The following is a 12,948-nucleotide window of genomic DNA, read 5'->3' on the forward strand; positions in this document are numbered from 1 at the left end:
CCCCTCGCGCCTCTCAACCGCTCTTTGCTCACTCTCTTCTTTGTTTTGAACGGAATTTTGCATCGAGGAGTGCACATGTTAAGTTGCTGGTTGCATTTAAAAGATTTTATTATAATCGTAGTATAATTATTGTGAGGATGACTTCGTGTAGTAGACAAGCTAATCAAAAGCTGTGCAGAGAAAAGTTTCTGGAGGAAATTTTGCAGATTGGAAACAAAAAGTCTTCTCATTATAAAGTGTCATCAGTAGACGAATATGCAGATTTGGTTAAACAACATAAAAGATGCAGAAAAGTTGGAAAAAAGAACATCATTACAAAAAAGAATACTGAGACAATTTGGTGTTTTGGTGAATAAACTCATTGCATGGTGTGAAGGGAATATAAGATACTTTGTTCCAGCTGATGAACTTTATGATTGACTGACACAGCTCATGTAGCTGTTGGTCATCATGATCATGATAGAATGTTAGCCGAGACATCAAAAAAATATGTCATTATCACAAAGGAAATGATATGCCTCTATTTATCAATGTGTGATGTTTGTCAACAAAAGAAGACAAAAAAGAAAAGAGTCCTAGTTTCAAGGCCAATTCTCCGTTCAGAAATGAATAGCAGATGCCAAATAGATTTGATTGATTTCCAGACACAACCAGATGGTAATTTAAAATTCATTCTGGTTTACCAAGACCAACTCACAAAATTTGCTCTCCTTTGTGTGTTAACATAAAAGAGGATGAAGAATTGGCTTATCATTTGAATGAGATATTCGTAACTGTCGGGGCACCATGCATTCTTCAATCTGATAATGGTAGAGAATTTGTCAATAATGTTATTAGTGAACTCGCAAAGTTTGGCCAGAACTGAAAACTGAGCATGGAAAACCAAGGCACAGCCAAAGTCAGGGTTCTGTTGAACGTGCCAACCAATACATTGAAAATATAAGTTCTTGGTTAAAGGACAACAATTCGCCGAAGTGGTTGGAAGGATAAAGTTATGTCCAATTCATGAAAAATCGAGCTTACGACTCTGGCATAAAACAATCACCTCAGAAAGCATTATTTGCAATCAAACCAAGAGTAGAACTTTCCACTTCCTCATTGCCTCAAGAAATCATAAATTATATTCAGGATGAAGATGACCTAAAGAAGGCTGTTGAAGATGACAGCAATACTGAACAAGTACGAACATAGTGATGATGATAACATTGTGAAAATTGATAAAAACAACATTCAAAATGCTAAAAAAATTGCGAAAGAAAATTTAGAAAAACAAGGTAAAAGAATGAAAGTTTCCTCTGACAAATCCCATCCACCAGCTGACATTGGAGGCAACATAATCATACCTATTCCAGATGTAGATCAAGCAGAGGTGACCTTCAAAACATAATTGGAGTAATACTTCAAAAGACTGGTGAGAGCTTGTAAAAAGTTGGCACCAAGCTTGGCATACTTCGAAAACATTATTGCAGGCATAGTTTTATTAAAATTTTTCATAAATTTTTGTATTAAAATATTAAAAAGTATTTCTTTTAACTTCCTTTTTTATTTTTTTAGAACTGATTTAGACGCTTGCATCCAGAAGTTTTTCGATGTGGTAGATATTAACCAGGATATGGAAATATCTCTAAGGACTGCAGGCACAAAACATTCTATTGAATCGGGGCAAGGCTTTGTGAAATGCAGTTGCATGAAAAACTGTACAACAAACAAATGGAATTGTAAGAAAAACAAACTACTCTGCAGTTCTAAGTGCCACCAAAGTAAACCTTGCAAAAATAAGTAAATAAGCAAATTGCAGATAAGGTGATTTCTGTAGATGGATATATGTAAGTGATCTAGTGATAGATGTGAAATTACTGATTAGTTAATAAATAAATTTAATGAATCATATTGACTATTTTATTTCTATTCCGTTACACCATTTACTTTGTAAACTAGGATAAACCGATTTGTCCTAGGCTAAACTGTTTTATCCTATCTGTAACAGGATGAATGAGTTTGACCTAGGTGAAACTAGCTCATCCCAAAATAAGGATTGGCCTGTAACAACTATACATAAACATAACACCACAATTAAATTACAGTTTATATCTATAGAAATACTTTTCCAATGCAGGTCATTTGCAATAAGTATTTATACATTACTTTGTAGTACAGTAATGACAAGACTCCAATTATGAAGAAGAAAAATTTAAACAATATTTTGGATCAGACTAGCACCACATGGATACTGTGTTACACACAAAATACATCAAAACTAAATCAACATTAGCAATAGTACACTCTCATTATTCTCCTCTTTATGTTAATTGAAATTTATACAGAATACAGTGCTGTGGTGCAGGAGGTAGGAGGAATATGCACTATTACAAAAATACTATTTCTGTCTAAGTATGCACTGTCAATACAAATAAATAAAACTTGTAGAATATTCACTCTGCTATACATCATACAAAAATGTTTTATTATTTTACAATTTTAGCAGGTTCAGCTGTGATTTATATTTCTTTCCTGATCTGACAAATGATGACTGTGTCTACCTGGTGAACAATACCTAGCTGGTGGCAAGTGAACCATTCAAAAGTTCAAGAATCAAGGACAAAAGGCTTAGTTGGTGGTGAGTGAACCAGCCAAAAGCTCAAGTAGCAATGGTCATGACGTCCTGTGCGAAACCACTTCACTGGACAGATACAGCTATCTTATTTTATACAAAAGGCAATCTTTTCAAAACTGTGTGTTTACTGATAACACTCTTTCACCTCCCAGCTGGATCGAGTGGTTTAAAATCCACAAGCTTTTGACCGAGTTCTTTTTGGCCATCATCAATTGGTGACAGCGAGTGGTTGCTGCCGCCATCCTTATATAACGGCACTACCTCCTGTGACTTCACAGTGGCACCGTCCATTGCCATATGAGTAAAGTTCGTTCATGCAACCATGCACTCACTTTAACCTCACGATGGTCAAGTCCCAAGCTGTGTTTAAATGTGGAGTGTTTTCAGCATTTTGATAGTGTCCCAGAAACCACCCGACCTTTTAATAATACATGTTTCATCGAATGCAATTCGGTTTCCTTACCATGTCCTGCTCATGCTAATTTCTCAGAATACCAGCGGCGAAAACATCTCTCATGTTCATATTTCGCGAATCATTCCACCAAAGACTTGTAAGCAGAAGACCCCACAAGGACAGCTTGAAGCAGATAAAGTTTTTGGCATTCTATGGCTCACTAAGAATGCAGAAAATCGATTCAGGCCTTCAGCAAAATTTCGACAGCTTACTAGCGCTGTGAAAGATGATGTAGGCCTCATAATGTTAGGAACATACAGGATCCTGTCACAGTATGGACAGTTTTATGTTAGGTTATACACAGTATTGATCATAGCCACGTAACACATGAGAGGTGTTTCTGCCTACAGTATCCCAAGAAATCAGCTGTATCAGAACATACTCTGGAATACCGAACTGCATTTGATGAAACATCTCTTATTAAAACAACAAATAGTTTCTGAGATAGCATCATAAACGAAGCAGTCAAGTTGAAAATTTCTGTAAACACATTCAATAAAGATGATGGTTTGTAGTTAAATGTAGATTGAGACCTGTCCGCTAGAAGGTTGAAGCAAGTGTGGTGGTGGTGTGACCAAGAAGTTAGAGTTCCTTATATGGGTTGAACTGAGATTGAGTGACATCACAGACAGAAGCGCCACTATATATGGGTGGCAGCAACAACCACACGATAGTCACCACTCCATAATGACCAAGGAAAGCTTAGTCGAAAGCTCATCAGTTTTAAGCCGTTTGACACATCTGAAACCCTGAGTGAATTTTATCAGTACCCCAACACTGCTAAACTATGTACTGATATATCTGGTTGTTTACTGTTAAAAGAGTGTTTCCAAAGGAAGTACAGCTTTAATTAGGGCTTCATTGTAAGCCACACTATCCAAAACCATTCTCCAGAGCAATAAGACCTCTAACAATGTATGTCTTCTGACTATTCAGATCAAAGACTAAGGCATGAGCAACTTGGTACCAAGAAAACAAAGTTAAAGGTAGGACACCTCAAACGACATAAGCTGATGCCTTGGATTGACGTATACTCATTTTTGTTTGGAGCGCAGTTAAATGCGACAGGAACAAACACAAAGAGACTCACCTGAGGGAGGATCGTTCCAAGGTTGAGCCTCCGCTGATGTGAAGATAGCATACACCAGGTATGCCACCACTGACAGTGCCACAGTCAAGTAGAAGACATTGTTCCAGCCTGCCCGTGTTTGCTGAGGGCACAATAAAACTCTCTCAGCACTCTACATCATATATATTAAAAGTAAATACTCTGTCTAGTAACTAAAAAACCATACGTTTTCTAATGAAGCAATGTGGGAGTGTCACAGCAAGCATCAGTGAAAAGTTATAGAAGATCTGATTTTCTGTGGCATTTCCGAGACTGGGATGAGCTTCAGTGTCAGCAGAATTTTATTACTTGTTCATTGATTTAAACCCAAATAGTTTATCAGATTTATAGTCTTCTACACAATGTACTGAAATGTTATGGCTGAGTCTCTCCATTCCTCAGGGTGGAAACTTGCTTTAAATGTACACAAACGTAAAACTGTGCACTTCCCAAAACGAAAAAAAGTAGTATCGTACGCCTACAATACCTAAGAGCCACAGCTGGAATTGGCCAACTCGTTCAAATACCTAGGTGTGACACTTTGTAGGGATCCGAAATGGAATGCGGTAAGCAACGCGGTAGACTTCGGTTTATTAGTAGAATACTGAGTGTGTGCAATCAGTCTACAAAGGAAATTGCTTACAAATCACTAGTGCGACCCATTCTAGAATATTACTCAAGTGCTTGGGACTCCTACCAAATATAAGTAACAGGTGATATTGAACGTATATAGAGAAGGGCAGCACGAATGTTCACAGGTTTGTTTAATCCGTGGGAGAGTGTCACATAAATGTTGAAGGAATTGAACTGGAAGACTCTTGAAGAAAGACTTAAACCACCCAGAGAAAGCCTGCTAACAAAGTTTCAGGAACTGATCTTAAATGATGTCTCTAGGAATATACTACAACCCCCTACGTATGGCTAATATAGGAATTGTGAAGATAAGACTAGAATAATTACAGCACGCAGAGAGGCATTAAAAAAATCATTCTTTCCGCGCTCCATACGAAAATGGAATGGGGAGAAACCCTAATAACTTGTACAATGGGAGGTACCCTCTGCCACGCAATTCACGGTTGTTTGCAGAGTATATAGATGTAGATGTAGTGGTTCAGATGTGTGCCTGCTCTGTGTGGATTATTGCGACGACTGCTCGTATGCTGGAATGTTCTGTTTGTGCTGTTATTGCCGACTATGAAAATAAAAGGATGAAACTAATGCTGACACCCAGACTTTTCAAAAGTAAACCTTTTCTCCTTTGATACCGATTTGCCGGAAACCCATATATTTTCTGAAACCTTATGTTAGAAGCAGAAAAACTGTGAGATCTTAGGGGCAGAGGGACAAGCGTTTAGGAACTATGGGATCCACAAAGTATCAGTAAGCGTGTATAGCTGGACATATTCCCGTCATGATGCCTCTGTTTCTTGTATGTTCGTGTAAGTTCCCGTATGTTTCTGTCAAGTACTAACATATTGTATGTCTTCTTCTTACATTCAGATTGATCCGAAAGTCGTTGTGGCTGCCTTAGTCTCCCGATTCGGAACAATCGGTCTCTGAACATCCAGGAATCGGAAATGATAAAACAAACTACTCTCCTGGAAAATGGTATGGAGATTGTGGAAGAGATCGGGACATTAGGACTTGCTGGAGGCGATGGAGAAGAATGGGACGAGGAAATGGACTCTGGAGATGATGGTCGATAATGAACAGCAATGCTCGTCGTAGCAGTTGCCTCCCTCTGCTTCGAGTTCATCGGCATCCGAGTATATGTCCTCGTCCAAAAGGCGAACGTATGATGGTCCAGCAGAAACGACAGCACAGGACTGGCCTGCTTACAAGCAGCGCACCTTAGTGTAGTGGGCTACAGATACTACGACAGGCGGAACCTCGGACAAAACGTCTGTCAAGTGCGTCAGTAATAAGTCAGTCCAAGAAAATTAAAAACATTAACATTCTGTACAATTTGGAGAAAAAAATGAATAATTTTAATTGAATCAACTGTTTTTCTATGTCCTTCAGACAATAGGAAGTCGCTTGTTCAATGCAAAAGACAAACAACCAGCCATCACCGAAAGTTGGGTTTATAAAATCACATGCCATGAGCGTCAGTCTTGCTACATTGGGCAATCTGCACCAGGCTTAAAGAACACCATAGAAGCTGGAGAATGAAGAAGCCTCATCCAGCCTTTGCGGAACATTGCCTGAAAAATACCCACAAATACAAGTACGCAATAGATGTACAAGTCTTAGGGACAAAGGAAAAGGGGGCTAAATTAAACCAATTAGAAATTTTAGAAATTGAAGGACAGATGCGTACATCCCCACACCAATTATTAAACGAGTAAACCCAATTCAATTATTCACCTCTTTTAGATGATATCAATTCTCCAGGATAGAAGTAAAACTTTGGGTTTCAGTTCATAAGACGATAAAAAGTTCTTGGCTCATGCATAACTTTAGTCCCATCATGTTACAGTAATTGTTGAACTGTGTAATTCCATAGGTAATTGTTGAAAAATGGACATTGAAGCAATTTTACATTAAGCCGTGAATCGATACATTGAGAAGCTGAGACGCTATCTTTGCATTACCATCATGCTTATCTGTGCATTCTCTCTGGGAATCAGTAATGTACTTGAAAATGGCCTTATAACACGAAACCTAGGTAGTGCAGTAACATTAATGATAAAATTTGTGAAACAAGGCAAAAACAGTGTCTGTTTGGTTGAAAAGATGAATACGCCATCGATCCAAAACATCTGCCAGGCTGTCCTGCAAAAATTCAAAGAGGAGGAAAGAGAAGGAGCAATTATTCACGACCGGACATTGCGACTATGGGCCCCGCAAATTAAGATAGCAATGGATCCGCAAAGTACAGTCGATTTTAAAGCTTCTGATTTCTAGGTATATCATTTCAAGAAGACGAAAAACATTGTTGACCAATAACGCACACAGTCGGCAGGATGAGGAGGTAAATTTATAGCAAGTGTGCGATGGTTTTGTTGTGAAGTTTCGCAACCTCATCGTTACAGAAAACCTTCCACTGACACGTGTCTTCAGTGCTGACCAGAGCAGATTTGACAAAGAGTTATATGGTCATAAAATGCTGCAAACCAGGGGAACAACAACTGTTTCCACTGTTGTTGGGTCAGCCTTTGCAGCCTGTGATTCCAATGGAAGACAAGATACTGTTGCTGACATGTGTGCTTGTATCCGAACCAGCGGGAAAATTCACGCAGTCGAAGCCGGCAGATCCTCTGAATATAAGACCGTGTGCTTGAAAAACAGCGAACATGTCGTAAGCGGACCTGAAACGGCCTTAACGTGACGCATTAGGGCCGAGTGCGCCTACCTTGGGCCAAACATGCCTGATGACAGGAAGAAATTCCGTGTTTAGCAAATTCATGGTGCTGTAACAATGATCATGCACTGTCTGAAAAGGCTCTATCATGACGCATTAGGGCCGAGTGCGCCTACCTTGGGCCAAACATGCCTGATGACAGGAAGAAATTCCGTGTTTAGCAAATTCATGGTGCTGTAACAATGATCATGCACTGTCTGAAAAGGCTCTATCATGACGCATTAGGGCCGAGTGCGCCTACCTTGGGCCAAACATGCCTGATGACAGGAAGAAATTCCGTGTTTAGCAAATTCATGGTGCTGTAACAATGATCATGCACTGTCTGAAAAGGCTCTATCATGACGCATTAGGGCCGAGTGCGCCTACCTTGGGCCAAACATGCCTGATGACAGGAAGAAATTCCGTGTTTAGCAAATTCATGGTGCTGTAACAAAGATCATGCACTGTCTGAAAAGGCTCTATCATGACGCATTAGGGCCGAGTGCGCCTACCTTGGGCCAAACATGCCTGATGACAGGAAGAAATTCCGTGTTTAGCAAATTCATGGTGCTGTAACAATGATCATGCACTGTCTGAAAAGGCTCTATCATGTCGCATTAGGGCCGAGTGCGCCTACCTTGGGCCAAACATGCCTGATGACAGGAAGAAATTCCGTGTTTAGCAAATTCATGGTGCTGTAACAATGATCATGCACTGTCTGAAAAAGCTCTATCATGACGCATTAGGGCCGAGTGCGCCTACCTTGGGCCAAACATGCCTGATGATAGGAAGAAATTCCGTGTTTAGCAAATTCATGGTGCTGTAACAATGATCATGCACTGTCTGAAAAGGCTCTATCATGACGCATTAGGGAAGAGTGCGCCTACCTTGGGCCATACATGCCTGATGACAGGAAGAAATTCCGTGTTTAGCAAATTCATGGTGCTGTAACAATGATCATGCACTGTCTGAAAAGGCTCTATCATGACGCATTAGGGCAGAGTGCGCCTACCTTGGGCCAAACATGCCTGATGACAGGAAGAAATTCCGTGTTTAGCAAATTCATGGTGCTGTAACAATGATCATGCACTGTCTGAAAAGGCTCTATCATGACGCATTAGGGCCGAGTGCGCCTACCTTGGGCCAAACATGCCTGATGACAGGAAGAAATTCCGTGTTTAGCAAATTCATGGTGCTGTAACAATGATCATGCACTGTCTGAAAGGCTCTATCATTACGCATTAGGGCCGAGTGCGCCTACCTTGGGCCAAACATGCCTGATGACAGGAAGAAATTCCGTGTTTAGCAAATTCATGGTGCTGTAACAATGATCATGCACTGTCTGAAAAGGCTCTATCATGACGCATTAGGGCCGAGTGCGCCTACCTTGGGCCAAACATGCCTGATGACAGGAAGAAATTCCGTGTTTAGCAAATTCATGGTGCTGTAACAATGATCATGCACTGTCTGAAAAGGCTCTATCATGTCGCATTAGGGCCGAGTGCACCTACCTTGGGCCAAACATGCCTGATGACAGGAAGAAATTCCGTGTTTAGCAAATTCATGGTGCTGTAACAATGATCATGCACTGTCTGAAAAAGCTCTATCATGACGCATTAGGGCCGAGTGCGCCTACCTTGGGCCAAACACGCCTGATGATAGGAAGAAATTCCGTGTTTAGCAAATTCATGGTGCTGTAACAATGATCATGCACTGTCTGAAAAGGCTCTATCACGACGCATTAGGGCCGAGTGCGCCTACCTTGGGCCAAACATGCCTGATGACAGGAAGAAATTCCGTGTTTAGCAAATTCATGGTGCTGTAACAATGATCATGCACTGTCTGAAAAGGCTCTATCATGACGCATTAGGGCCGAGTGCGCCTACCTTGGGCCAAACATGCCTGATGACAGGAAGAAATTCCGTGTTTAGCAAATTCATGGTGCTGTAACAATGATCATGCACTGTCTGAAAAGGCTCTATCATGACGCATTAGGGCCGAGTGCGCCTACCTTGGGCCAAACATGCCTGATGACAGGAAGAAATTCCGTGTTTAGCAAATTCATGGTGCTGTAACAATGATCATGCACTGTCTGAAAAGGCTCTATCATGACGCATTAGGGCCGAGTGCTCCTACCTTGGGCCAAACATGCCTGATGACAGGAAGAAATTCCGTGTTTAGCAAATTCATGGTGCTGTAACAATGATCATGCACTGTCTGAAAAGGCTCTATCATGACGCATTAGGGCCGAGTGCGCCTACCTTGGGCCAAACATGCCTGATGACAGGAAGAAATTCCGTGTTTAGCAAATTCATGGTGCTGTAACAATGATCATGCACTGTCTGAAAAGGCTCTATCATGACGCATTAGGGCCGAGTGCGCCTACCTTGGGCCAAACATGCCTGATGACAGGAAGAAATTCCGTGTTTAGCCAATTCATGGTGCTGTAACAATGATCATGCACTGTCTGAAAAGGCTCTATCATGACGCATTAGGGCCGAGTGCGCCTACCTTGGGCCAAACATGCCTGATGACAGGAAGAAATTCCGTGTTTAGCAAATTCATGGTGCTGTAACAATGATCATGCACTGTCTGAAAAGGCTCTATCATGACGCATTAGGGCTGAGTGCGCCTACCTTTGGCCAAACATGCCTGATGACAGGAAGAAATTCCGTGTTTAGCAAATTCATGGTGCTGTAACAATGATCATGCACTGTCTGAAAAGGCTCTATCATGACGCATTAGGGCCGAGTGCGCCTACCTTGGGCCAAACATGCCTGATGACAGGAAGAAATTCCGTGTTTAGCAAATTCATGGTGCTGTAACAATGATCATGCACTGTCTGAAAAGGCTCTATCATGACGCATTAGGGCCGAGTGCGTCTACCTTGGGCCAAACATGCCTGATGACAGGAAGAAATTCCGTGTTTAGCAAATTCATGGTGCTGTAACAATGATCATGCACTGTCTGAAAAGGCTCTATCATGACGCATTAGGGCCGAGTGCGCCAACCTTGGGCCAAACATGCCTGATGATAGGAAGAAATTCCGTGTTTAGCAAATTCATGGTGCTGTAACAATGATCATGCACTGTCTGAAAAGGCTCTATCATGACGCATTAGGGCCGAGTGCGCCTACCTTGGGCCAAACATGCCTGATGACAGGAAGAAATTCCGTGTTTAGCAAATTCATGGTGCTGTAACAATGATCATGCACTGTCTGAAAAGGCTCTATCATGACGCATTAGGGCCGAGTGCGCCTACCTTGGGCCAAACATGCCTGATGACAGGAAGAAATTCCGTGTTTAGCAAATTCATGGTGCTGTAACAATGATCATGCACTGTCTGAAAAGGCTCTATCATGACGCATTAGGGCCGAGTGCGCCTACCTTGGGCCAAACATGCCTGATGACAGGAAGAAATTCCGTGTTTAGCAAATTCATGGTGCTGTAACAATGATCATGCACTGTCTGAAAAGGCTCTATCATGACGCATTAGGGCCGAGTGCGCCTACCTTGGGCCAAACATGCCTGATGACAGGAAGAAATTCCGTGTTTAGCAAATTCATGGTGCTGTAACAATGATCATGCACTGTCTGAAAAGGCTCTATCATGACGCATTAGGGCCGAGTGCGCCTACCTTGGGCCAAACATGCCTGATGACAAGAAGAAATTCCGTGTTTAGCAAATTCATGGTGCTGTAACAATGCTCATGCACTGTCTGAAAAGGCTCTATCATGACGCATTAGGGCCGAGTGCGCCTACCTAGGGCCAAACATGCCTGATGACAGGAAGAAATTCCGTGTTTAGCAAATTCATGGTGCTGTAGCAATGATCATTCACTGTCTGAAAAGGCTCTATCATGACGCATTAGGGCCGAGTGCGCCTACCTTGGGCCAAACATGCCTGATGACAGGAAGAAATTCCGTGTTTAGCAAATTCATGGTGCTGTAACAATGATCATTCACTGTCTGAAAAGGCTCTATCATGACGCATTAGGGCCGAGTGCGCCTACCTTGGGCCAAACATGCCTGATGACAGGAAGAAATTCCGTGTTTAGCAAATTCATGGTGCTGTAACAATGATCATGCACTGTCTGAAAAGGCTCTATCATGACGCATTAGGGCCGAGTGCGCCTACCTTGGGCCAAACATGCCTGATGACAGGAAGAAATTCCGTGTTTAGCAAATTCATGGTGCTGTAACAATGATCATGCACTGTCTGAAAAGGCTCTATCATGACGCATTAGGGCTGAGTGCGTCTACCTTGGGCCAAACATGCCTGATGACAGGAAGAAATTCCGTGTTTAGCAAATTCATGGTGCTGTAACAATGATCATGCACTGTCTGAAAAGGCTCTATCATGACGCATTAGGGCCGAGTGCGCCTACCTTGGGCCAAACATGCCTGATGACAGGAAGAAATTCCGTGTTTAGCAAATTCATGGTGCTGTAACAATGATCATGCACTGTCTGAAAAGGCTCTATCATGACGCATTAGGACCGAGTGCGCCTACCTTGGGCCAAACATGCCTGATGACAGGAAGAAATTCCGTGTTTAGCAAATTCATGGTGCTGTAACAATGATCATGCACTGTCTGAAAAGGCTCTATCATGACTCATTAGGGCCGAGTGCGTCTACCTTGGGCCAAACATGCCTGATGACAGGAAGAAATTCCGTGTTTAGCAAATTCATGGTGCTGTAACAATGATCATGCACTGTCTGAAAAGGCTCTATCATGACGCATTAGGGCCGAGTGCGCCTACCTTGGGCCAAACATGCCTGATGACAGGAAGAAATTCCGTGTTTAGCAAATTCATGGTGCTGTAACAATGATCATGCACTGTCTGAAAAGGCTCTATCATGACGCATTAGGGCCGAGTGCGCCTACCTTGGGCCAAACATGCCTGATGACAGGAAGAAATTCCGTGTTTAGCAAATTCATGGTGCTGTAACAATGATCATGCACTGTCTGAAAAGGCTCTATCATGACGCATTAGGGCCGAGTGCGCCTACCTTGGGCCAAACATGCCTGATGACAGGAAGAAATTCCGTGTTTAGCAAATTCATGGTGCTGTAACAATGATCATGCACTGTCTGAAAAGGCTCTATCATGTCGCATTAGGGCCGAGTGCGCCTACCTTGGGCCAAACATGCCTGATGACAGGAAGAAATTCCGTGTTTAGCAAATTCATGGTGCTGTAACAATGATCATGCACTGTCTGAAAAAGCTCTATCATGACGCATTAGGGCCGAGTGCGCCTACCTTGGGCCAAACATGCCTGATGACAGGAAGAAATTCCGTGTTTAGCAAATTCATGGTGCTGTAACAATGATCATGCACTGTCTGAAAAGGCTCTATCATGACGCATTAGGGCCGAGTGCGCCTACCTTGGGCCAAACATGCCTGATGACAGGAAGAAATTCCGTGTTT

The 12,948-nt window shown here is 42.1% G+C and overlaps 1 protein-coding gene across 1 annotated transcript in view; it reads right to left on the reverse strand.

Moving 5' to 3' along the window:
• The window catches only part of LOC126283162 (sialin-like), a 186,260-nt gene that overhangs the window by 1,560 nt on the left and 171,752 nt on the right, over positions 1-12,948 (reverse strand). Inside the window, exon 9 of the mRNA XM_049982250.1 lies at positions 4,159-4,279. Within this exon, the coding sequence (XP_049838207.1) occupies positions 4,159-4,279 (121 nt within the window). The remainder of the gene's footprint in view (positions 1-4,158; positions 4,280-12,948) is intronic.

The sequence above is a fragment of the Schistocerca gregaria genome, chromosome 1 (assembly GCF_023897955.1).
Source record: "Schistocerca gregaria isolate iqSchGreg1 chromosome 1, iqSchGreg1.2, whole genome shotgun sequence".
Classification (NCBI taxonomy): domain Eukaryota; kingdom Metazoa; phylum Arthropoda; class Insecta; order Orthoptera; family Acrididae; genus Schistocerca; species Schistocerca gregaria.